This window comes from Musa acuminata, chromosome BXJ3-2 (assembly GCF_036884655.1).
Source record: "Musa acuminata AAA Group cultivar baxijiao chromosome BXJ3-2, Cavendish_Baxijiao_AAA, whole genome shotgun sequence".
NCBI classification, from domain to species: domain Eukaryota; kingdom Viridiplantae; phylum Streptophyta; class Magnoliopsida; order Zingiberales; family Musaceae; genus Musa; species Musa acuminata.
The window spans coordinates 23737193-23764592 of NC_088350.1; the positions used below are offsets into that span (position 1 = coordinate 23737193).

Genomic DNA, 27400 nt, shown 5'->3' on the forward strand with positions numbered 1-27400 from the left:
TCACTTCAGCAAAAGAAAAAGATAAACATATTACCTTCAAATAATTAAAACTGAGCTAACCTGTTGTTGAAATCTTTTAGCTCTCACATTTCCATTTCACTCGACATGCATGACAAAAGGGAAGAAAGAATAATAATGGAACAGCAGAATCCTATGTACACTGGGAATTACCAGAGTAAAAAGTAACCCAGTATTGTTCTCTCTTCCTCTTGGGATTCTCTTCTTGTACTTCTCCAGGGGAATAATTTCCCATATTGCTGATGGTGGACTAGAAGAATGTCTCTTTCAGAATTGGTCATCCCGAACGAAGACAAACTGCTGATAACACCTTCACAAGAGAGTGTTCCCTTCTTCGTTTATTCTTCTCTCGGTGTGGGGAAGCATAAGCTTCCTGTCTGCTTGTTGGATTGAGAACCTAAGAGGGTTTGAGCTCACTGGTGTTTCTACAATTTTGTCTAAGTCAGAACGATGAGTCACCACCACTAAAGAAAAAGCTGGGAATAGGAATGAGTTGAGATGAAGAGCTTGCTTACCATGTGCTGACCCCTTCAATCATTGATGTCAACACCTTTATGCAACACACTAACACATTGAACCTCAGATCTATGAAGAACAATGATGAGAGTAGCATTTCAGATTGGAATTCTGCAGGAGTTGAATCATTGATTAAGAGGTGTGCTTTTCTACTGGACATACATCCACACCATGCTCACATGATAAGAGACATCTGAGGTTATTTTAATTGGGTTTTGAAGAGTGCACTCATGGTGGTCATACACCATATTTCACTGTAGACTCTTTCAGTTGGCATATGCACCTTAATTCAGATTAAGAGCATGATTGAATTGACATGGTTGATTAGTTTAAGGTGTTGGGTGCTGTTAACTGGGAGAACATATGTTGCTCCAAAAGCTCTTGTTACCAAAAATTCTTCTGATTGGAAGCCATATTATTCCTCCACAAACTCTTTTAATTGGAAGAGCCCAATGTTTAGGAAACTAGAGAGAGATTCACTACTTTACTTGCTTATAGGACAGAAAGCTAAAGTAATTTTGCAGTGAAAGCCTACACATGTGGACGGAACTGCAGATTTCTTTGGGAAGGGAAGAAAAAGAGGAAGACACAGTTTGCATGCTTTCCATCAGTACCAGTAGATCACTGAAAGCCTAAAAGAGAGGAAATAAATAGGTTTCTATATGGATTAAATCCCTGATCTGAGGGTACTCATCTTTGCTCTCGTGTCTAATCCTTGAGAAAATTCTAAGAGGAAAAAAAAGCAAGAAAACAAGTTTGAATCTAACATTAATATGCTCTATTTGGATCAAGTACATGAGAGAATTTACATTGACCAAGAGGAAGAAGAACTTCACCAATCCACATAGAAGACTGATGAATTCTCTTGGAACAATGGCTTAGCATCAGTCCTTGGAGAAGTATACTTATCTTGATGCAAAGAACTAACCATTATTATTCTCAGACAAAGGAAGAAGATAAGAGAAGAGAGAAGAAGGAAGCTGTTTTCTTGGTCTTGGGGACACAAAGAAATTACAAGGATAAGATCAACCCACTCGAATTCTTTTGTTTGGTAGGCGTGAGAGGGGGACGAAGACCGACGCGAGGTCGCTTGGGACCGGGTAGTAACCCTTCGGGGGCGGGCCGAGCTTCCTCTTGGCCGGCCGAGGCTTCCTCGGGGCTGGCGGGCACACCATTGCCGGCTTCGGTTCAAGCTCTTCCGACTTGGGTGTACTGCACTCCACCTCTCCTTCGCTACCAGACTCGGAGGGGCCTTGTGCAACCGGCTTGTCGCCCGTCCCGGTCGTCCGCACCGCGGGAAGTGGTGGAAATTCACGGACGTCGACGAGCTCTAAGCCCATAGTTGGGGGTTCTTCCTGAAACGAGGAAGGAAGGCCCTCCCAAAAGAGGTTTAAGGAGGTGGTGGTGGTGGCGGTATGAAGAGGTAGGCCACTAGGGGGCCTGAGGAGGAGGAGGAAGAGGAGGAGAGCAGGCGTGGAGACACCCGAGATGGTGGTGATGATGAGGCTTCGGCAAGAAGGTAAAAGAAGAGAACAGAATTATGTGGTTAGATGGTGCAAAGGAGTTAAAATAGTCTTTGAAGTTAGAGAGAGAGAGAGAGAGAGAGAGAGAGAGAGCGAGAGAGAGAGAGGAATGCAAATGATTGTGAGGAATGAGAAGGGTAGGGAGGGAAGAGAAAGCATCCAAAAGTACCGAGAGGGAAACGTAAGAAGGGCAAAGAATGAGTGGAAGCTGAAAGAGGCATCCTTTTAACTCTTAGCTTCGCTGTTTCATGTGGCAGAATGCTGATCAACCACTCAGTGTAGAGCCCTTGTGAGGCACAGTGTGGTCCATTCTGCTAATCCATCCTGCTATTTGATGATCCATAGACATGGCTATATCATTCACATTGAGCATATCATGATTCCATTTCTTTATCTCTTCAGTATGGCCTTCCATGATTCATCTACATAACGTTCGTCTCCAATGCCTTCTTACCCCCAACATGCAATTGTGCCTCAGTAATACTACTACTGTCTTTGATTATATGGAAATTTGCATGAAATTTGAGAGTTGTGAATGTGATCATGTCAGACAAATCTATTTGCAAATGATATCAGCAATCAAAGTAATCATCAAACAGATGCTATTACATTCAGATTCAATACTCATATACAGAAAAATTAATGCCATGATGTATACATTACTACAACTAGGTGACACAATATTTTATCCTCATAGAACGAAGACAATATTTGTCCCCATCTCCTTAAACTTCACTGCCTCCATGGATTAGATGATAAGAATGGAGCAAAAAAAGAAAGAGGAGGAAGAGTTGCAAGTCTTCCCTCACTGTACATCTTACACCACTATGCTTTTGTCCCTCTTTCCAAAGTGCTAATCAACAACATCTCTTTGCTCAAGTAAAACAATATACATTTACATACAAACAAGAAAGCAGTACCAAACAATGTGTCTGCATTGGATGCCTTCCGATGATCCTTTCCACTGATGGTGATAGTTGTGGTTGTGCTTTTCTAGACCACTACTCTTGTAGCTGATTAATGCTAGCTAGTGTTAATCCATTAAACCATTCCACATGCTCTACAGGCTGCATTAACACACACCAATATCCTCAAAAATGTTGTCAAGATGTTGAACTCTCACCTACTAGTATTAAGTTTCTTCATCTGAGATAATAGTCTCAAGATGTTGATCGAGTTTTCTGTAAGATATCCATGATTGGATGTGCAATCCTCTTCTTGTTTTCAGTGCCATGTTTCCTGATAGATACCTGAGAGATACTAGGATTCAACATGCAACAGATCTTTTTCTCTTTTTGTAGACCAATCTCCCACAGTTTTTAGGAAATGCTCCCCACTCCTTCAGATCTATGTGAGGGGGAAAAATATTCTCTGCACTGTGGTGGTGATCAGAATGTTATGGAACCTAGAGACAATGTAGCAAACATGCAGAAACTTTTGCACATCAAAGCAACACAGAAATCACTGCAAGATTGTGACAGATCTGCATCCTTTAATGTGACTGAAGCTTCTCAGCTGGTAGCTGTGTTGTTGCTGGTAAAACTTTGCTGGTCTCAGAGTATGATTTGATGTATAAGGTTACAAACAATGTGATAGTGATCACTAGCCTCCAAGTGTTACTGAACTTGAGATTGAGCTGGTTGTCAATTTGTAGATATTGCAAAGCATGTCTTGATGCAAGGAAACACTGAAAGATGTGAGATCTCTCATACAGTTCATTTATGTAGTAGAGTCTAAAATAGCATATCCCTCATCAGAAAGTATATATATATATACATTATTGCTGAGGTATTTCAGAAGCTAGGTTTTGGACAGCTCAAGAGAGAGTGGTCCACACATGGTTTGTTTTGGTGCATTTGGACCGCAAGCTGCTTGCCTACTACATTCACCATCTCGGTTTCCATGCCACTTGGGATGTGTGCAACTGAAGAGATCATTTTGATCCTTTATAGTAATTGTTACAACCTAATATATACTGTTCCTTTCTTCAAAGCTTATTTGTCACCCAATTAAATCCTTATCATCTTGATTTCAGGGTTGATCATGATTTTGAATTAAATATTTATTCCTCTTTTATTTCATTCAATGTTTAATTACAAATTATCCTACTCGTACTGAGATTAAGCTTTTGGATGACTAATCATCCAATCAAAGTTTTAATCGGTAATGTATAATAAATATATAGTGAATGCATGGAAAATTATGATGTTTATTTTAGGGTTTAGTTTTATTAATGTATATATATACACTAATAAATCTGTCGATGTCGTCTGGTTTTATTAATGAATATTTATTGAACCTTGGTTAAATAACAAGAATTAAGCTAATTAAGATTAAATCTAAAAATATTAATATTTATTTTCTTCATTTTCAAGAGTTAGTCATGCTCAGAGGCTGGCAAGTGAACACGAGTCACGTAAATTCACGAATAAGGAGGCGCCACGTACGTTACGAACTTGATGAGGCGGGTACACAAATTGAGCATTTTGATTTTTGTTTGCCACGTGTCTTCTCGTTATTAGTGTTCATTTTGGAAACGCTGGTGCACGCTCGGCTCGTGTGAGGCCTCGACTCGAGCGCCCGGCGCCGAGCCTTCTTCCCGCCCTCCTCTTCCGTCGCGCCGCCCACGGTTGGCGTGTCCCGCTTCCACCGTCCTCTGAGGAGCAACATGAGCGCCTCCGCCGAAGCAGCGCCGGATCCCGCCGGAGACCCCGCTTCTCCCTTGCCGGGCGTTGGCGAGGGTAATCCCCCGGGGGGCGACGTGGTGGTGCAGTACGTGGTGCTCCGGCGCGACCTGATTGACACGTGGCCGCTCGGGAGCGTCGTCGCCCAGGGCTTCCACCACCACCCCGACGTCCTTGCCTGCTGCTCCGACCGCAACCTTGATTCCATGCACAAGGTCCGCTCGACGAAATGCCTCAACGAGCCCTTGACCAATGCCGACAATTGCTTACCTTCTGATGCCTGCTTTCTTAGGTAACTCTGTAGATGAAGGGAGAGACACAATTGAGGAACCTGGCGAGCAAGCTGAAGAAGGAAGGGATCGACCGCAAGCTGTGGCTAGAGCAACCGGAGGACTTACTTACTTGCATCGCAACCCGGCCGTACCCCAAGTCTCAGGTTGCCTCTTTCTTTAAGAAGCTTAAGCTTTGCAAATAATCTGCAAAGTTGGCAAAGAATTCTACCAATTATTCGAGTCTTATCTTTTACATCTTTTCCTCTTCAAATTGAAACAATATGCTCTGCCTTCAATCTTGATTGCATTGTGTTGAAATTTTGCATACAGAAAAATTACAAGCTTTCAGAATTGCATTGGTGGGTTGAAGTTAGTAGAATTGAGTAGTAACTCACTTTGGATAATCTGCCAAATTTGAATCACTTGTGTATACTTCAAACCTAATAATTATAAGTTTTAGCAGCTCTGCTTGCAGTTTTGACATAAATCTAAACCAAAAGAAACAATTTAATGTGATATTATAGTTTAGACTTTAGATAATAAATTTTGTGAGCTAAATAGATTAATGATATATAAACTGACAAACATATGTATAATATTTCTGTATGAAAATATCATATTACATGATTGTAGTACACAAGGATCACTTTTTCGGATTCCAAACCCGGTTTGGTGATCTGGTTGGGCCAATTAGTGCCAGTGTACCATGTGTCGGTACAATGATGTGTATCAGTATTTTAGAGAGAAAGAAAAAGAAAGAGAAGAGGAAGGGATAACTGGGGAAGAGAAGGAGAGATGGTACAAGAAGAAGATGAAGAAGCAGAATTGAGGTTGTGGCAGAGGTGTAGATAGCTATGCACGGTGGAGGTGTTGCATTGCGACGGTGTGCGATGTGCGCAAGAAGATTAGGGTTATCACTTGGTCACTTTCCTTTTTATATGGATGGACCAGACCATGGGTGATCTGCATATTGGTTCACATCCAAACCAGTACGTACTACTTGTTTCGTATCGGTCCAGACGAAATGTACATCATGGTCAAGGGTAATATACTAAGCAACACCACAATCGACCTCCGTAAAGACTTCTATTATTCATGCTTTTCCTAAAGAACTCAAGATAAATCATGATCTTTATATATTTTTTTTCTTTGAAGAGAAACTAGGGACAACCATCCGTGAAATGGATATTGGTCCGTGATATGGATACTCCAAAAAAAATTTCTTTTGTTTTCTTGAGAGATTATGGATTCTGAAACAAATTTTTTGGAGATGCAATTGATCTTGCTTTTGTTTATTATCAAATGTTTAACCCTAGTAGCATGGAAAACTAGATCACCTCTAATTGACAAAAAACTTAATTTTGTTATCCTTCTTTATCCTTTTGTAAACCTCTTGAGACGCTTTTCACACGGGAAGAAGTTTTTTCTAACAAAAGATAAGGAAGACAAAATCTGATTTTCTTATGATGTTAATATCAAAATCAAGTACATGATCATGGAAGAATTGATCAAACTTGGATTGTGGATACTCTGAGCAAGCTGAATCCAGACTGAGCTGAACTCCAATTTGCACTAGCAGCTTGGATAAGTCAAAGTCATGTTTTATGCAATACTTTTATCCCCTTTTTGTGTCCTTTTGTATTTGGTTTTGGAATATCATAAAGTATGAAATGGTTTTTTCTTTTTTTTGGTAAAGAAAGATATGGAAACATTAGGAATAAGGTGTTACTAAAATGTTTTGCTGCTTGATCTCAATCTCAGATACAATGTTTCGCTTGATTAAATAGAAAACAGAAACAGCACTATATGTGAAGAAGAGCCATAATCGAACGATTCAGGTTAACCCTCGAAGGCCCCGTGGAGCATCAGCCGTCGGATGAGTCCCGATCTCCCTTCAGAAACCACAACTCCAAGAGCAAAACCCCCCATTGGCAACGCTTTCGCCTACCCAACCCGAAGGTAACCTTGGCCTTTTATATATTGTTGATTCATCCTCTCTCTCTCTCTCTCTCTTTCTTAGATGACAAATCCAAAGAAGAAGAAATGCACACAAATATGTACACATCATGAAAGTTTAAGTTCATCATTTGAGGTCTTCTTCCCCAGAGAGCAGAGAGAAGAACATGAAACAAGAGGAGAAACAGCTGTCAGTTTACACGACATTCTTATTATACCCGGTGATTCCGCGCTACGCCGTTATCATGCATCTTCATCCTCTTTCCACTGTCTCAGAACAGCTCTGGGAGCTTCATCAAAGGCTACAAGGTGAGACTTCTCAGCCAGGGTGGTCAGAACTGTAAAGCTACGAGTTTTACAGGCAAGGTGGGATTTTGAGGACCGATTCCAGCTAAATCTGCGATCTTTCAGGGTAGGTGACGAGGCGGCGGGCGCAATGGGAGCAGGAGTACTTCCTCGTGGTCTTGAGGCAGACGGGGAGGAAGCAGAGCCGCAGCGCCTTCTCCACGTCCGTGGCCATCACCGTGCCGCCGCATAAAGGGCAGCTCCCCGGCGCCTTGTGCGTCCCCAGCACCTTTTCCTCCTCCCCGCACACGAACGCCAAGCACATCGCGCTCGCCGCTGCGTTGCTCGTCGCCTGAAAGTGGAGATGGAGACGTCGTCGCCCGCAGCGATTTGAGGTGATAGAAGGATGCGCCCGAGAGCGCTTTAACGGAATCCGTTCTCGGGCTTTACGCTTTGCCCACACGCACACACGCAAGAGAGGAGGAATCGGTGCGCAAGCCTTGTCGCCTACCTCATGGAAGCGGACGTTAGAGGAGTGTTTTGCATGTGAGGCACTAAGAGACATACTTCACACATGGATCTTTCGATGCCTCCTCACTGTGCTTTTTGTTCCATTCACAACTCCTAAAATAATTCTTTCTTAGGAGGCAAAGGTGTGACACACATTAGAGAGAGAAATAGAAAGAGAGAATTCATATGATGAAAGTTATTCTTAAAATGTAAATATATGTATACAATACATGGGTAAGTTATTGTGGTATTTGTTTTCCTCACGAATTAGTTTCTATTGTATTTATGTATGGATAAATTAAATTACACTACTATTCTTAAAATTTTGGGGAACAAATTAATTTTTCCTTAGATCACAAATACTTTCAATCGATTATGTATATTATAATATATATGTTGTAATTTATTATGATGTATATTATTATTATTATTATTATTATTATTATTATTATTATTATTATTATTATTGTATATGTATGTATGTATGTATGTGTGAATTACACCAATGCTCTTTAAAGTTGGAGGAAGAATTTATTCTATTTTTGTTTCTAAAATCTGATTAAAATAAGAAAAAACGATCTGAAATGACAAGCCAAACTATATATATATATAAAGGATGGTATAGATTATTGAATTCTTTTTTTAAAATGTTTTTCCAATAATCTTAGTTAAGTTTTATGGATGAATAGCAGAATAATGCAACGGAATTTGGTGATGATATTAATTTAATGATATAGGAAATATCCTTTTGTATTTTTCATCTCCTACCTCATATATGATTTTACCATGATCATATTAGTTTATTGGAATTGTTGTCCTAAAAATAATTCAATAGTAGTCAAACTTTTGGAAAATGAACAACCTTTGTGGTTGGCCGAAAGGAAATCGATGGAAAGCAACTCGAATAGTTTGCAAGGGGACAACAGGATGGGTGTTGGGGTCACCCAATTTTGCATCTGTTCTACAACAGACACACACACACTCTCTGTCTCTCTCTCTCTCTATGGTGATATATGAGGGGGGACAAAGTAGGTGAGAGGTTGGAGTAGCGAGTAAAAAGTTGGGACCAATTCAGACAGGAATAGTAAGAGTGAAACCCTTTTCGGGAGACGATGTAGTACTACTACTACTCACATGTATAAGCCTAAAGCCCCAAGAATGATATGCAATGTCACTTGAAGAAGATTTTTGAGACAATTTAATCCAATTTAACAGTGCAATTCTTTCTAATATATGATCTCCTATTTAGGTGGGAATCACAATTATTCTAGAAAATTTTCTAGTACAATTTGGTCCCACTAATGTTAGACTGAAACAATACTGATTTTTGGAAAGGTGTGGTGAGGTGAGGTGACGATCCTCCTCCTAATGTTCTTTCTGTATGATGACTCTTTAATTATATACATATATATATATATATATCATTAAAGAAAAAGCATTTATCGTTCATCAACGATAATATTTAGCACGATTAAATCACTCATAATATTTTATTCGGCACGCGAGAGATCCTACAACGTCTGTTGAGGTGATTCAATCAACCTAAAAAGTGGTATAATATTTATGAAATGGAAATGTTATTGGAGAAATTTCCAACTTCAATCCTAGTGTTGATGTGGCTAAATATAAACCCAAATCCAATTGAAGTACAAATTTTCTTATCCAAATTAAAGCATCCAAATCGGATGCATAGATTGAGAAAAAAGATCCAACCCGCTATCATCCCCATACACCATCGACTTGTGAGATGACAGAGCATGGATTGAGATTGGCACAATAGAGAGATCTTCTTTTGGTAACACAAACCATTAAATAAGGAACATGAAAGAATGCAATTTCACATTAATTTGCATGGGCCTCCCAAGTGTAGTTAGCCAGAATGTAGTCGACACAACACACAACATACAACCACCAATCAAGAAGGCAAAACAGGGCTTACCATCATCCAGATATGGTGCTTTCAGATATCTGAAACTGAGGAAAAAGAAGCAATTGGAAAAGCCAAGAACACAGTTAACTCATATATTCTTTGTCAAGTTCCAAAAGTCATTCATATTTCACAATTCATATTCACAACACTACTAATCTGTAGATTTATGTGGTCTAAGCAACAAAAAATTTTAAGCAATAGAATCTTCGATACCGATTGGTCTTTTAGCCGTAGCACTTAACCTTCGTAAGTTAAAACAATTCTAAATTCCAAGATCTAATCAGATTCATGGAGACAAAACAAGTCTCTCCTGCAACATCAAGCATTATTCCAAATAACATTCGGATTAATCTTATAATGAAAATACCATGCCAAGCAAAACAGAGATAAGCCCCTCATTTCAATTAAGTAAAATTTTTGAAGCTATAGGTGTTTATCTGTTCTAAATAAACCAAAGGAGGGGCATCTGTTTCATAAATAAAAGTCTGTGTTACAAAACTGTGTCAATTATGATCCGATATTCTTCCCTGCTTTCTCCCAAATGGCCTAATGACTGCTTTCGAGTGTGGTTTTGCCTCTGCTCCTTCGTCGTTCTCGACTTTATCATTTCTGGGTGTAATTTTCAAAGGATGGGCTTCAGTGTTGAAAACCCACTCATCGAATGAGATGACCGACGGTGGTGAGAACAAAAGGTAGAGGTACTTGAGTGTTTCTGCAAGGAAGAAGCTCTGCATCATGTTGTCCTTCACACCCGTGTTGACCTGGAAACAGAATGGCAGAACATAAGTCCAGATGATTAAGGAGATGCAGAAAGGGTGGTTTTATTCATCTCAAATGATATTTGAACTTATAGAGCGGTCACTGAGGTAGTCCACCATGAAGTTAGATAATTCTGGTAAAGAGGAGTTCATGTATCAAAAGCATGAACAGAAGTACCAGAATAGAGCTATCTTCAAAATACGTATGAAGGGAAAAACAAAACCATCATCAACCCTGTCAAGCTACCATATACAAGTGAAAAGAATCAAACAGAGCCTGAAAGCAGTCCGACAAAGCCTGAGAGCATGAATTGAATTTCTTGTGACACCAAAAGTGTCAGCTGGCTGTCAGAATGTTCCATTTGATACTGTTCAGCATGTTGCAATACCAGCAAAACAAAACCCCCTAAAGAAGTAAAAAATAAATCTTTGTGGAAAAAACAAAAGGGACAAAGAAGATGAAAAACCTGATAATATGTTCAACAGACATTCCAAAATTTTGCTTAATCCATAAATCATCCTGTAATAAACCTAAAGATATTTCAGTAAGTCATCCCATATTGAAAGAAATTCGATGATGAATTTGTTCAATCCTAACCAAACTGAAGAATCTAACCTACAAATTGTTTCTGACTCTGCTTCCTGCAAAACTCATCTTATTCAACTGGATACCTAAGCAAAGGTCTTGCAGCTGCATCACATGTATATGGTAATTTGCTCTAATAGCAGTCCACCTAAGGGAATAATGCAGCTGTAGCAATAAGAGCTACAGCACAAACATGGAAAATGATCCAGTGAAGCCAAAAAGAAGGCAGTCAAAAGAAGGTTAAGACAGATACCTAGCAGTCTTCTAACTGGAAACATAGAATGATAAAGACAGGAAGGAAAACTCTGCGATACAAAACAGTGTATATTCTAAAAGAAACAAAAACCTACTCCCCAAGGTTGGCATTTTAACCCACTTAATCCTATGGTCCAGAAAGCAGCCCCTGATTTACATCTCTCCCAAGCTTCTCTCTCAGTTTAGCAGAGCCAATGCAGAGAGCAGCAATGACAACATGGCTCTTCTTACTCTCTTTCTTCCTCTCCTGTTCTCTTTTTCATTCTCCTCTAACCAAGAAGAAGGCTAATGGCAGCAGGCACGGATATGAACTGATGAGGGATGGAGTGCCTGGATGTGTTTTTTTTCCAGGTAACAGTGGTGTCAATGTATATCAGTAGAAGGCCCTACTGAAGTGATTCTGGACCTATACCATCTTTCCTTTTTGTCTTACCTCTTCTTTAAGATATTGTTATTCAGAAATATTTGTACAATCTCTAGCAATTCAGATAACAACTACATTCCTTTCTAGTTGCAAACCAGAAAATTCCTAGGTCTACAGTTACATGGCTGTGATACTATATTGATTTGACCTTAACTTGCGCAAGCTTTCATAAGAAACCCAACTTCAATCAGCTACCACAACAAATGCAGTAACTATTTGTCAATTTTCATACTTCAGTGAGCTCCAAGGTCAATGGGAACTCATTTACCTTCCTTATCCCAAATCAATATATGGGTGCATTTTATCAAGTAATGCATGATAAATTTCTGAAAAATAACCACTGAGTAATTCTTCCACATAAACATCCTATGTTATTGATATGGTAAGACTTACATCCTTCAGTCCAACATAACCAGAATCGATACGAGAATTCTTTTCAAATGCTTGAAATATGTTCCAACCCCATTCTTGGTATGTTTTGTTCCCAGTGAAACGCCATAGGTACACAAGTGACTCAACAGTCTCAGGTCTCAGTATATTCCATGAAGTGCCAACACTCATGTCCTGCAATAATATATCAGAAGCATTGTAGACAGATAACATGACTTGAAAGAGAAGTTACAAACAAACAGTAATCTGACCTGTCCACCATGAAAGAAGTAGTTTTCTCCTGCTAATTTTGTTGGAGTTGATTGATAGAAATTATAGCAAGTCCAAACAAGCTGCACGAACAACACACTAATTGGAAATAAAAGGCTAAAAAGCAAAACACTAGATCAAGCATGATTTGAAAAAGAAAAGTTTAAGAGAATTGGATTTATCATCTTCATTTTAGAAAAACGGCCATCTGTTATTAAAAATCGCTTTTCAATTTAAAGTATCAGCTGCAAAAAATTTATCGGAGTATGTTGTGAAAGCCAGATCTGTCTTTTATAATCTACAGCCCAACTTTAAGGTATAACAGTTAAGTTCACAGGCTGAAGATAAGCGGACTTGAACAGCTGCATATCATTAAATAAATAACTTATCGAAGTATGTTGTGAAAGCCAGATCTGTCTTTTATAATCTACAGCCCAACTATAAGGTATAACAGTTAAGTTCACAGGCTGAAGATAAGTGGACTTGAACATCAGAAATCCGCCGCCACAAGGTAAACCGCTACCTCTCTTTTTTTTTGTTATCACAAATCACAATTACAAATCACCAAATATGATATTCTCAAACTATAGTGCACTACAGATAACAGCAGATAGTCATTTTCATGTAAGTCGTTCTATGACTAGTCAAAATTATAAGTTAAAATCTTGACAATCATAGGCTATTTCACCACATGATTCAACATGTTGAGAATTAAAGGGAAGTTAAAAGTGAATATATAAAGTTATAAACATTTGCAACTTTTAGCAACTATGTACGTAATGCTACAGCTTGGAAAGATCAAAGTGATTATCTTTTACCTTTTTAGAATTGGTGTTTGATGAATGACTTGTTAGAGGATGCAACAGAAAAGAAAATCAACTTTTATCCACCTAAGATGATTTTCACTTAGAAGCAAAGAATTTTTTTATAAGAAACAGTCCCTTGTAAAAAAATAAATAAAGCATCCGAAAACCACAATGATCCATATACCCAAATTAGAAGAGGGTAAAAAAAGTTGAAGTCTTGCTTGACCAAACTTTGCAACATAGAGAATGCTTGACTGAACAATCAAATCAAAGCATCAAGAGAAGGCCAAAATAGAAAAAGGAAAAAGGAACAGTTAAGATGCAGCATTCTAGGTAGAACATTTTGGCTTTAGATTCACAATTAATCATGTAAAATAATTCACAAATCTACAATTAGTAGACTAGCTATTCCTGCACTTGGGTATTACATGGATCTGGCTGAAACATAGTTTTGCAGGACCATGGTGCTTCATATAGGATAAATGACCATAAAATTGAACTAGATTTTATGTAAATGAAGGGACAAGGAGACTAAAATATATGGTCCAAAAGAAGTACCTCTTTTGAAAGAGATAAAATCTTTTCAGCTTTTTCAGAGCCATATCCAGAGGATCCTAAAGCTAACATGCCCGGAACAAAGCATGCCAGTTCATCCATCTGCTTCAATAAGAAATACAATGTTAAAATAAATAAACTGCAAACTTAGAACAACATGATTTAGGTTATTTTTCCTTAAGGCAAGTAAGAAGCATACCTTGTTGGAAAGAGAGCCACCATTTTTCTCACAGATATATGAAAAAGAAGATGGAGTTGATTTCCTAATCAGGCTCAACAAACCTTCCATTGATGTTTCCCACATTTCTCTGTGATATAATTATTCATATTATTAGTGAGTTATCTGCCACTATAATTCCTACCGTAGAACTAGAGGTTCAGAAATGCTTGCTGACAGGCATTCATATCCCCAAAAAAATCAAAGGTAACAAATACAGATATACCATAATAAGTTTTATGATAAAAGGACTTCAGAGCATTGATATGCAATAACATAAACCACCAACCTATAATGCTTGACAGCTTCTGTTTTGTTTCCTTGTATCCACACTTTAAGTAAATACTCATAGAAACTGCAAACAGATTAAGTTTACAAATAGAATACATTCTACATCAGATAGTGAGATTTTAACAGTATGACAAACGAATAATGAAGAAGACAGAGAACAATTCAAGGACAGATGAAGTAACAAAACTCAACAATCACAATTATAGCCAGTCCATAACATTACAGATGAAGAAAGCTTGTATCACCTATCACCCATTGCACCAAATGTAACTGTTGAGTATGATGCTGCTGCTCCTGAATGAGGATTTATATATATGGGAAGTAAACCATCGCTAGGATATGTCTTCTGCAGTTGCCTGATGACCTTCTCCGCCTGTGAAAATGGCAAAATGATACAAAGAGGTTCCAGTACTAAGATCTTTCTTTACCATCCTTTGTACAAAATCAACAACCATGTCATAAAAGCATTTCTGAAACAATCGGATCAACAAAAAAAAAATTGCTAGCTATAATTCACATCTCTCTTAAATGGCATACTGAGAGGCTGCCCCTTGACAAACAATTAAATCAATAAAGTATCATATGTGTAAAGTCACTAAATAGATTTTACTAGAAACAATAAATAATTCGGACATTACGACTTTGTTGTTATTGTTGATGATGATATACCTAGTCAACATTATTTATCATGGGATGAAACCAAAAAAAGTGTAGATACATACTGATTAGAGATAATCCACTGCAAAGTTTATCTACAACAATCCATTAAAATCCTAAAAATGTGGCTCAACAGTTGAAACAAACAAGTCAAATCAGTTATTACTGTAATGATCATCACAACCCTTTTCCAGATATCACTGAGTTGAAAAAGCTACAAAAAAGGATCTACTAGAAACAACAACCAACTTAATGTAATCCATCAAAGAGATGCAGAGTCCTAGCCAATATACAGGAGTGCAACTACCTGCTTAGAAGTGCCTTGACAAACCAACTCGTATTGTGAATGGTAAACCAAAGTTTAATAGAAGTACCTTCTGCTGGTATTTGGGGTCTCCTGTCCTTTGGGACAAAGCTATAAATTCGAGCTGCTCAGTTCCAGAATCTGCTAAAATGCTTTCTCCCTGCAAAAAGAATATCAAAGCAAACATATTACATAAGGAAATTATCAGTAAAAGGCAAGTCAAAGATCAAATAATCAATCATGACCACAGAACAACATGCAGAAAGCAGTGAAACTCAAATAGAAGAAATTAGCCACAATCATGAATTATCTGAAACATAAGGAACGAAGACCAAGGTTCGCAATTTCGTACCATATCGAAATATCGAGATCAGCTCGGTATGGTATGGTACGAGTATACTGAGTGGTATGCTTTGGCGTACCACTCAGTGTGTGTGTATATATATAATAAAAAAGTTAAAAGATTAAAAATAAAGGGCAACGTCGCCTCGTTTCTTCTCCCCGTGAAGCCTCGACGACGTCGTCACCGAGGCTTCTTCTCCCCGCACGAATGAGGAGAAGTCACCAACGACGCCGAGACCACGTAGCCTCAGACGAGGAGGTGACATCTCATCTGCAGCATCCAGAGAGGGAGAGCAACGTCGGATCTTCAGGTTCTCCCTTTTCTTCTCCCTTCTTCCTTCTCCCTCGGCTAATACCGTACTATAGCGGGCGACGAAGGTCGAAATCAACCGTCACCGACCGATTTCGCGTGGTAATGAGGCGGAAACAACCCTAATCGACGGTACCGCCCAGTATGGGTGGTATCATTCGAAATTAAAAACCCAGACAAAGACACTAAAAGAACTCTAAGAATAGCAAAAGATCTAATATCTATTTCAATAAGTTCTTATGAATGATTCTATTAATTAAGTTACATGTTTCATATTATGGATTTCCAATTATCAAGATAATTACAGGTAAAGAAGTCGTGAAATCGATGTATAAAATAACGATTAATGATTATATCCTAGGAGTCACCATGAAAATATACCATATCTAACCTAACCTTCTCACATTCATTGAATTCATATTTTCGTACTAACGAAATTATAATGTAGACAATTCCAAGTTTCAAATATTTGAAAATTAAGTAATTGAACATTGACAAGATTAAACAAAAATGCTGACAGAAGCTCAAAGTAAACGTCCCCTAGGAAAACTTCTCCATATGGACTAAACAACAGCTTCCTTAGTCGAGAAAATATTGCTATTCATTTATGAATTTCAACATCAAAACTACAAGTTAAGAACCTGATATGAAGAATAGAGTTCTGAAATTACAAAATTCAATATGTTAACTATTAACATATTATTTAACATAAGAAAAATTTTGATCACACATTTCAAAGAATAACAAAACGGATTTCAAGATGTACCCCAGTCCATCCATGGTTATGAGGATTGCCATGAGCCAAGTTGATTCTATTGTATGGAATGCCAGTTGGTGTGTCCCATGCAGGTAGCAACCTATCAGCAATGTCTTTCGCTTTCTCCAGAAATATCTTGTCCCCAGAAAGGTCATAAGCACTAAGAAGTCCACCAACAACTCTGAAATTTGAATAAATAATATGGGCTAGATATGAGAAAATATATACACTTGGAGAAAATTAACAAGGCCACTTAGCTCTCTTATCCTGCAATGGCATGATGCATTTTATAATATAAATTAGGCAGAACTATAATTGGATATATCAAAGGTAAATATGTTCGACACAATACCTAGAAAAAAAGATAACAAATCATAAAATTAAACCTTATAACGCCACCTTATGGTTGTCTCGAAAACACTTGCTACATAGTCTTTGTTGAAATCTAACGAAGTTGCAACCCACCTGTCATAGACCACCAGTGAGTTAGAAGAAAACTTAAACAAGCAACAAATTTTCAAATCAAATGTAGAGTAAAATTAGTTGCTATGTATATTTTTGTTTTTGTATAAATAATCTCATAAAGTTTTCTTTGATATTATTTTGTTTCACACATAACACATGAAAAAGTTCCTATTTGTTTTTTTCTCAAGGGAAAGTACAGAAGTGCACAAATTGTCAAAACATTTGCTCATAACAGGCAAATATAAAAAACAAAGCCAAAAGTGGAAACACACTTAACACAAACAGAAGGAAAGCTCGCAGCAAATTAAATGAACTAAAAAAACTAACATGGTGCTGTTACAACTTACTCTCTAGCTTTCTGAAATTCATCTTTTAAGCCCATTATGTACAGTGTATCAAGAGAGTCCACAAGAGTTGCTCCAAGACCACCAAAACTATTTACACCATTCTTTGTTTGAGGCTGGTCACAGAAGGAAAGACATCATGTAATTGATGTTGAAGCTTTAGACTGAAAACTAAGGGAAGTAGTTGATTCATGATTGAATAAACTCAGATCTCTCGATGCTACTGTGTTAAACAACCAACCTGAAGTTCATCTTGGCCCCAAGCATACTTTACATATGAGTTCCATGCATGAAGCATAGCCTCTTTAACTTTTTCTCTACGTTGATTGTTAATGGGATCAATTTCACTTTCCCAGACATTATCATTGTGAGTAACTTTGTCAGTTGTATGAGTAGAGTCTTCCCTCAACTGTTTCGAATCGCCTGCATTCCGCACCTACAGGAAGCAACAGTTGAAGAAACATCCAAGAATCATTCAGCTAAAGGCACAATAGGAATAATAATAATAATAATAATGATAATGATGATAATAATAATAATAATAATAATAATAATAATAAAAGAAATGGTATTTACCTGATCCTGCAATCTGTTCAATTGTTCCTGAAGTTTGGTGATCTCTGCCTGCACGTTACATCATATTAGACTTCCTAGTAGTCTGGTAGCACTTATATGACGTACTCACTTATTTGAATATTTAAAGACGGAGCAATTTCACAGGCAGACAAGAAACATGGCGTATAATCTCCTGATTGAAGCATGCATATATGAAAATGTATTCTTCGTAACATCCATTTAGGTCTAGAGTCTAGAATAGCCAAAAGGAGTCATTTTTATTGAACTAGTCATCAGGAACAACACCATCAGATCCCCTAACAACACCCGGTAATGCATGATCAAAATGCAAAAATATCAATCAGAGAATAAAGGGCTCCATCGAAAACTTGTTTATAATAAATCCAATCGACATAAAGTGACTGAAACACAGATCTTCCTAAGAAATTAAAGAACTCAAAACCTAGCCCGAGATCCAAAATCTGAGCAAGAACGGAGAAGGGCAGAAGAAAGCCAGGGGAGACCTCGTGCTCCCGGACTAGGGATTGCCGGTCCCAGACAGCGAAGGTGGCGACGACGAACACGATGAAGAGGAAGGCGAGCCGCTTCGGCCGCTTCAGGTAGTAGGCGGGGTGGAGGTACCGCCACCGGCTGGAGGAGGAGGACCGTCGGGCCATCGCATCCCCCGACGACGGAACCCTGCCCCCGATCAGAAACCTAGAACTCGTCTTCCCTCTCAGCCCTCTCTCCCCCCGCGATCGGATCTGCGCCGCGGCCCGGAATTGGGTAGACGAAGAACACGAGTTTCTTCCGCTGGGGTCGCTTTTGAAGGAAGACTTGACTCGTTCCCGATCCCTCTCTGGACGAAGTCTTCGGGCCCCACCACAACTTAACTTGTACGGCGAGATTATTATTATTATCATTATTTCTATTTCTTTTCCTTTACCATTATTATCACATATTTATCCTTAGCTTTTTGTCGTAATACATCAAAAATGTAGAATAACTAAAGGATATTGATGTCGATTGGAATTTTAGCTAATGCGATTTAAATATGCTAGTTTTTAGATTTCATAACTTATATTTGGAGAAATAAATATAAAAATCAGTAATTATGGAAGAATATATATATATATATATATATATATATATATGCATAATAATGTAATTTAATTTTTTGTTTAAGTAACACAGCGTCTTGCGTGAATCTTGAAGACTCGAATCAAGGCTTCCATCCACGCAAATCAAAGCACCACGATCGAGGAAGTGCCCTTCAAATACCAGCAGAACACTTCTCCATAGTGAACGAAAAAGAAAAGATCACAGTGATATTTTGCAAGATGAATCACCCACAAATTAACATTTAACTGTAACAAGGTTGCCTTAGTATTAATACCAACAAGGAACCAGAAAGATCCTAATATTAACTCTCAGAATATGGTACATGTTAAATAACATTACACAATCTGGAAGGGCCAAGGAGGATTAATTCCCCTGTTCAACCAGCCATCTCTTCTTCACTGGAGGCTTTGGTTCTGATGGCACAGCACCTCTCATGATGTGTCATGACCATTGGCTGCCACAGCGATCGACTGGGCGATGGCAGCTTCGGCAGAGTTGTTCTGCTGCAAAGATGAGTAAACGAAGGGGATGATCAAATTAAATGCGATATTGTCGGGTTATATAATTCCATGAAAGAAATGCAGAAGGCCAAGAGAGATACAAGGATGTTCAGAGATTTGATCTCTCTGTACAGTGATGTCGAGATCACTTACCCCTTCTTTTGGTTCTGGCGAAGCATTGAGAATAGCTGGAGATGGATTTTTCGATAGATCCCTCATTATTCCCTGCAAATACAGCAACATGATCTAAGGTTAATTGAAAGGCAAGTCATACACTCATACACGCACACAAAAAGGAAAACTTAATTTTCAAACCTATTTTATCATTTTCCACTTAATATTGGCGTGGAAAATAGCTAAATAGAATGCAAATGCATATTGACAAATTCTTCCCTCAAAACATTACCTGTTACCTCTCTTTCCGAGAAATAAAACTAACCATTCCTCATCATATCATAGTATCTACCCAAGCAGATTATGCAACACCCTAAAAGTTACTTTGGTTCCATTTCTTCAACCTAAGTTCAGTGATTTTTTTTTGTTCAGGGCAAAATTCTCAAGGGCAATATAGTGTAATTAACTAATATCATAGTCTACAACAAAAATTCAAGCTAATTTCAATTTACTAGATTGACAATGAGTTCACTATTGAATCACTAGAATGTTAGGCATGCTATGGAACTGGAGAGAGTCACTAAGACATTTTTGTAAAACTTTGCTCACAACAGAATATGCAAGGTAAAAATTGACAACTTCATGTGATGAAACTTTAACTGCCAAAAAGATGTTCCTTGATAATGTTAAAATAATCAAATGTGTTACATGACAAAAGAACAGAAATGAAATATTCAAAAAACTATGCTCGGATTCAAGCTTTCTCAGGATTTTTATAGAATGAGAAAGATGCCACACTTGTATAAATATGACAACTCTCACAGGCACACTAAAATGCAATGTCACTGTATACATAACACAAGAACAGTAAGCAATGTCAATATTAAGAAAAGGCATGATGGTCATGTTTTTATCGTATGCTAATTAATATGTACGGCACATATGAGAAGTATAAACACCCTTTGAACAAAGAAATCAAAACGAGAAGCTCACTACAAAAAATGAAAAAATGAATGGAATAACAAAAAACAATAACACTTGACAACAAAGGTTTAAAAAATAGAGATCAAGATTGGAATCAAAATCAGGATTGGGAAAGGTTTCAATGGAGTCATATCTAAATGATGAATTACAACTCAAGGTAAAATAAATTCAACAAAATTAAAAAATGGACATATCAAACAGATAGAATGTTAGCTATAGAAAAAACATCAAACATGAAAATATGTGAAATGTGTAATCTAGTAAAATGTGTAACCAATAACGATAAGAAAAAACGAAAATTATAGAAAACACAAAAAACAACTGATGTTTTAGATGTTAGAGAATCATAGAAATGTAATATATTACAAAAAACTTTGTCAAAAATAAATTTTATTTCACTAAATAGAAACAAACCTAATTTTTAGTTTTTACATGTACATAAAAACCAATGCAACAATGAATATATAGTCAATATTTAACCAGTAAAGAAAAATATATCTTTTATTCAATCAGGTTTTCTGCTTTTCTTTCAAGTACTGGCTCCTTTTCTCATATTCTCAAGAACTTTCTGTATTGTCTGTGTAATGCCACCTACTATAGTCTCTGAACAAAAAAATTATTCAAATCATCAAAGAGGAGTTAGCATGTCCAGTCAATGGACCAATCCCTCCCTCCCTCCCTCTTTCTTCATAACAATGCACAATCTCAAGCTCTAAATGCTGAATCCATCAGGATCAACCTATCCAAACAATTCATCCAGATTTGTTTATCCATAAACGTCTCTCATAAAACCAAACCTGTTGCTGGTGCCTCCGCTATCCCGAGATCAGCTCCAGCTGGTTAAATCCAGATTGTGGTCCACTGGTTTTTTAAGCTAAGTTTGATGAACAATAAAAAGAAGTAAAACAAGGAAAGTAGGATACGTATGCCCCAACTTCATCCCACCTGTTCTCTACACTGATCAAGGATGAACTCGTTTTGTCAGGAAAAGCAACCATATAATTACAAACCAATATGATTCAAAATAAAATGCAAATATGCTTGACGATGTTAAATATAAAAGAAAAAAAAAACAATATATCACTCAATTTAAAGAATCAAAACATATGGACATTTTAACACAATTTGACAATCCATTCCAACAAGCATGTAAATAGTAGAATAAGAAATAACTTATCGAGGATTGACAACTATCTCATATAAATTTATTTTATACAGCTAAAACAACTTAATGTCAGCTTCAGATAATTATAATTGCATAAAAGATACAATATTCTTAAGAAAAATGTTTTGAATCAATAGTTAAATAAGCATAAGTTTATCTAAAACAATGCATCAATACCAGCAAAAAGAGGCCCAGTGAATCAAACAAGAATTATTACTCAAGAAGAAAGCTAAGAAGACATGAGATCCAAGACAATTAGCATATTCTGAGAGTCTACCTTGTTTGCCCACACAAGTCCACATGCATTACATAAAGTCCTCGGTCCATCAGGCCCACGGCGCATCATCGGCGTAGACTTTGCATTGATGCCACAGTGGTGACATCTGTGCAAATTCAGAAAACAATTATGTCAGGTATTTGAGGTTGAAGCAATTTCCAATATTCTATACATAATCAATTATGCTTAAATGTACAAGATAAATAGTCATTAGAAATTAGCAATCACTAGCTGAATATCATTTTCTCAAATGTTACTTATCACATGGATATTAAAATGAAATAAATCAACTGGCAAATTGAAACAGTTAACATTTGATGTATAAGAACACACTGGCCTAACAACTGAACTAAATATATTAAACTGAACTTAACAATTAATATGTTTTGTTCTTATGTATTTTTCTTCACATCCTCATTCAATAAAATTAAGTTGGATGTATTGCAACATCATGATTTTTTTCATTATTTTAAATGCCTTCAAGTTTTCAGATCAACATTTGGATATTTGGTTCTTTTAATAAGAAATACATTAAATGTGTCTTACAAATGCTTTAACTGATTAGAGAATTTCTAATCTCAGTCATTCTTCATTATCAGCGTAAACCATTTTTATTTTAAACAAACTAATTAAGACAACTGAATACCTTCTAAAACACATCACCTCCTAATATTTCACACTTCTGAAAAATCCAGAAATATGAAATCAATCTGAAAACAGAAAAGCAGAATCCAAGTTATGGACGGTGAGTATTTAACTAGACATTGTTAAAGTAAAGATGCCTACGCAGATGCCGCTGGGATCTTATTCTCTGGAGAACCCCAATTTTGGTTAGCATCAGAAGTGGTAGCACCACCTGTGGAATCTTCAGTCTTCGATTTAGATGATGTAAATTGACCCCTATTTCGTTGCATCCTGTATTACAAGTTGGAAAAAGAAATTAAAAATCATCATATAAAATGAACAGTAAGGAAAACAGAGAACAAGCCAAATGAGCAAAAGACTGGTTTTCCATTTCTGCAACAAGTGGCACATGGTGGTCATTAAGCCATGGCTCACACCTCACATCCCACAATATAATGTGCTAGAGCACATAGCACATATCAGTGATTTATGCAAGAAACCTACATGGCCTGGGGGTATAAACCTGAAATGGATCATTCAAAGTTCAAACAACTAATAGTCTTTACATACATACATACATACATACATACATACATAAATACATATACATACATACATACATACATATATATATATATATATATACATATATACATATATTTATTTATTTATATATGTATGTATGTATATGTATGTATACATATATATATGTATATATTACATGAATTTATTCTTATTATAGGTGCATATAAACACTATGCACCTATATATTCTTATATACAAACCAATGAAAAGTGCATACAAGTCAATATGTTCCCAAGAATCATACACAAAATTTTATTTACATGGATATACAGAGAAAACACCAATACATTAAAGTAATTTCGATGGCTGCTAAAGCTTTTCCAGCCAAATTGAGTTTTTCTTTTTGATTCACACTCTTTACTAGTTATCCAACTGAAGAACTTGAAGTGGCACCTTTTTAATTTATATGGTGAAAATGATTGCTAAATTTTCTAAATTATTTTTCTCTTATAAATATTTTAGTTAAGACAATCCTGCACATCAACATTAATACACTTAAAGAATGCAATGAAAACTTTACTAAACAATGATTGGCAACAATATACTTCACTTACCAAAAGTTCAGGTCATGCTCCATGCTGTTATCTTTTTTCCTGCTCTTAAAAATATATACAACAAACGACATGTATAACTGTCCATCTTAGAAGGTCCATTTGATGGTCACCACCTATTTTTAATAATATAAAAATGAGGATATGCTATAAAAGGACAGTCGCATCTTTTATTATCATTACTAATTAGGTGAATTTACCAGAAGAAGACTCCAGTTTCAACAAATGACTAAAAAGAGTGGCAGGTCTCTGAACAATGACTAAGGGCTCTAATAGGATGTTGTAGACAAACCAAACATCTGAACTCTATGGCCTCCATCCTCCATTGCAAACAGTAAGCTGGTTCAAGAGGAAGTAAGACGATTTTTTTTTTCATCTGCATCATGAATTTGTTTCTTGAAAAGTTAGATGTTGAAAAACGCTGTGTTTCATTTTAAAAAATGATGTTACCAAAAATAATATTTCAGGCATTTGTAAGTTTTAAATTGCAAAAGTAGAAAATACGAAACCCAAGTAATGCCAATGCCACCACAATTACAGGAAACCCTTCATAGTCCTAAAAAGAGTAACATTTAACACATGAATTCTCAACAAAAGTGGCAAACAAAAAAAACATCTCCGTGAATTTGTGTCAGTTTCATAACTACCAAAATGACAAGGCAATTATTAGCACATCCAACATATTTGTTGATTGTGATAGATTGCTGTTTTGATGTAATTAAAATAATACCAGTAAACTAATATATAATTAATAAGCATTCCTAAGACTATTAAGATCTCCATCATGGTTGTTTTTAAGAAAAAGGAACCAACATACCAAATTGGTAAAAGAGGTAACATAACTCGGTCTCTTAAGAAACATTTCAAGAAAAAAAGCAGTAACGACTTCAGATTATGCACCCTCCTACCTCAGCGCGACCTCTTTGCGAACAGTGTAACGTATTTTCTTTTCAAAATTCCGCTCTTTCCGCTTCTCCCGGAACCGCATCAAGGATGCAACTCTATGTGGAACATTCATGCGCTGTCACATATCAAAGGCAACTCAACTGTTGGAGCAGCAAATGCACGCATAGGAAACAAATTGACAACTTGTAGTCAAATACAGTGCCTTGTTCTGCAGAGAAGATGATGGAAAAGGATTCAAGCTAGTCTGCATCTCCCGACCTCCTAGCAACAAAAGCACAGCTTGAACCTGTAGAATCCAACAGAAAAGAGAAATTTCAACAATCACGGGATATTAAAAGGTATCTTTTGAAGATTCGATCTTTAGAATTGAATTAAGTGAATCAAGTACGCGTGGTAAAAATACCACCTTTTCTGGGGATACGGAATCAAAAACGAAGACTTCTCCCTGGAAAGAGAGCGTCAGCTGGTTACCGCCCACTTGCGGCGCGATCAGACCTTGGGCATCACCGAGATGACTCGGATCAGCCGGCTCTTCCGTCTCCATTCCCTCGTTCTCCACGGCCCCAACCCCATCCTCCTCCATGCCATGGCTGCCGCTGCTGTGATCCGCTTCGTGGTACTGCTGCAAGGTCTGAGCGTCGGCAGCCGCAATCAACTCACCGCTACGGCCGACAGCGCTGGGGTCGTCGATCTGAGCCGGAAGAATCACGGAGGGCAGGACATGGTGTTCATCCGCCAAATGGTGCATGCCGAGGCCCCGGAATCGACCGGCGCCCGCCGGCTTCGCGTCGGCGGCTGGGTTAGGGTTTCCGCTCATCCCCAGATCTCTCTCGCGCGCTCGAATCCTCCCCAGCCTTGTAAATTTTGGAGAAACACACCAACAAAACCGCTTTAGAGCATGGGATAAACTCACAAGAAATTGAGGAGAAGAAAAATGTGGGCTTTTCTTAATATGTGTGATCGATGGAAGACCGGGGTAGTCGGAAGACGAATCGACTACTCTCAGAGACACCAATCGATCAAAAAGGTTTCAGAGGGAACAAATCGAGAAAAGGATCGAAGAAGAACCCTAAATTCCTTCAGCAAATCGGAGACCGAGGAAACCCTAGAACGAGAGAGAGGAGAGAGAGAGAGAGAGAGAGGCAGCCGGGGGGCGGGGGGGGACACAGAAGAGAAGACGATAAACCAAAATGCGCATGTTGACATAGAACAATTATGCGGTCGTATAAAGATCTGACGACCCACGCTCATCCGTTCCGCGAAGTATGTTGATTCTAAAATTTCATAGTATATTATATACGGTTGAAGGATCCACCGTTCATTATTCGTTATGGAGGGTAAATTATTTACCCGCATATATTTATATTTGCACACACTTGCACGAAATCGTTCGCATGCGGAGGCAACCGACGCCGCTCGTGCGAGACTTGCCACGCGTCGTGAGATGCGCTTGTAAGTTCACTTCATTATATGGACGGAGAGGATGAATGAAGGAGGAGGATCGACGGCAGAACGACTGTCTCAACGCGGATATTTACGCGAACCCGGTTGAACCAAATCCGCTCTGGATTGATGCTCCGCAATCGAATCGAACCACTTGATCAACGTGGGACTAAACCCTCGCCGTCCATCCTCGGGTTCGGGTCAAGATAGATCAGGTTAAATTGGAGACTAAAACAGCATACTTTTCTTTGTATATATATATATAAAGAAAACTACTCTTGATCCTATTTTATGCTCCTCCCAATTAGATAAAACTAACCTTTCATGTCTGTCTCTGGATTGGAATCCAAGCCTCGGATTTAGTCAATTGTTGCTTGTAAGCTCGAGTGTCCTTCATCCACCTTTATGTTCAGCTGGTTGCTATTAATTAAGGGAAATGAAACACGCAAAAAACTATGGTAGACTGCTTGAATCAGTGATCAAATACAACAAAAGAAGTTTGCCTAAGTCACTTAGGCATGTTTTTTTAAGACTCAATGAATCTTAATAGATCAGTCATATACGAGGTCGAATGGTGACAAAAATGATATTGAGAAAGTAACTAATTAAGCCATCGACCAAGTGTTTGTGGTATTATCTGTATATAAACTATAATTATATTTTTTTTAAATTAATATCAAAAATTAAAATTAAATAATCATATATTAAAGTTTAGATGTACGATTTATAAATATATTATTGTTCGATCTAAAAATTATAATAATATCGATATGTAATGAGAATTAGATTTATCTTCTCTTCTTCTCTCTGTCTATAATAAGTAACGAAATATGAACTAAGGTGAGACGGAAGAAAGTTTGTAATCTCCCTTTTATATTTCATCACATAATATTTTGTTAATTTATAGGTGAATCTAAGATAAGTAATTAGGAGAGTCCATGTCATTAAAATCACTTCCGAAGGAATCCCACCATAATTAAACTTTTTTACTATTGGTTAATAATCATAATTAATTTTATAATATATCTTATCTAATTAAATAGTATCACATAATTTAATATTTTCTCGCTTCATTCATTAAATGATAAGATATAAAAAAATTAAATTAAAATTTTAAAATAATTTCATTAAATTGGATTACAAAAGTTTTGAAAAGCATATTACACATAT

General features: G+C 37.3%; 4 protein-coding genes across 7 annotated transcripts; 1 reads left to right on the plus strand and 3 right to left on the minus strand.

Moving 5' to 3' along the window:
* The first annotated feature begins 4602 nt into the window (after nt 1-4602).
* On the plus strand, nt 4603-8027 carry LOC108952142 (uncharacterized). 2 transcript variants are annotated; one of them, XM_065139009.1, is made up of 5 exons: nt 4603-4956; nt 5046-5177; nt 6775-6972; nt 7120-7278; nt 7381-8027. In XM_065139009.1, exons 1-3 carry the CDS (start codon nt 4726-4728, stop codon nt 6790-6792), a joined length of 381 nt encoding a protein of 126 aa, XP_064995081.1. In that variant the 5' UTR covers nt 4603-4725; the 3' UTR covers nt 6793-6972; nt 7120-7278; nt 7381-8027. The 2 variants fall into 2 exon arrangements, with proteins under 2 accessions (XP_064995081.1, XP_064995080.1); XM_065139008.1 differs by having other exon boundaries at nt 6801-6972.
* Nucleotides 7161-7579, minus strand: LOC135631384 (uncharacterized). Its single transcript, XM_065139011.1, has one exon. It carries the CDS (start codon nt 7577-7579, stop codon nt 7361-7363), a length of 219 nt encoding a protein of 72 aa, XP_064995083.1. The 3' UTR covers nt 7161-7360.
* Nucleotides 8028-10019: 1992 nt separating the features above from the next.
* LOC135631781 (mannosyl-oligosaccharide 1,2-alpha-mannosidase MNS1-like) lies at nt 10020-18778 on the minus strand. The gene is made up of 14 exons (XM_065139660.1): nt 18484-18778; nt 17981-18028; nt 17646-17840; nt 17408-17520; nt 16995-17060; nt 16605-16776; nt 15257-15346; nt 14471-14598; nt 14224-14289; nt 13917-14025; nt 13721-13819; nt 12359-12439; nt 12111-12281; nt 10020-10455 (listed from the first exon to the last, which is right to left on the minus strand). The coding sequence occupies exons 1-14, from the start codon at nt 18634-18636 to the stop codon at nt 10198-10200; spliced, it is 1749 nt and encodes a 582-aa protein (XP_064995732.1). The 5' UTR covers nt 18637-18778; the 3' UTR covers nt 10020-10197.
* A 483-nt stretch (nt 18779-19261) lies between these two features.
* LOC135631782 (GATA transcription factor 20-like) lies at nt 19262-25974 on the minus strand. Of its 3 annotated transcripts, XM_065139662.1 has the most exons (8): nt 25856-25974; nt 25194-25641; nt 24990-25073; nt 24790-24902; nt 22908-23036; nt 22122-22227; nt 19735-19806; nt 19262-19581 (listed from the first exon to the last, which is right to left on the minus strand). In XM_065139662.1, the coding sequence occupies exons 2-8, from the start codon at nt 25602-25604 to the stop codon at nt 19513-19515; spliced, it is 984 nt and encodes a 327-aa protein (XP_064995734.1). In that variant the 5' UTR covers nt 25605-25641; nt 25856-25974; the 3' UTR covers nt 19262-19512. The 3 variants fall into 3 exon arrangements, with proteins under 3 accessions (XP_064995734.1, XP_064995733.1, XP_064995735.1); XM_065139661.1 differs by having other exon boundaries at nt 19262-19584; nt 25194-25969; XM_065139663.1 differs by lacking the exon at nt 25856-25974 and having other exon boundaries at nt 25194-25813.
* Between the last annotated feature and the right edge of the window lie 1426 nt (nt 25975-27400).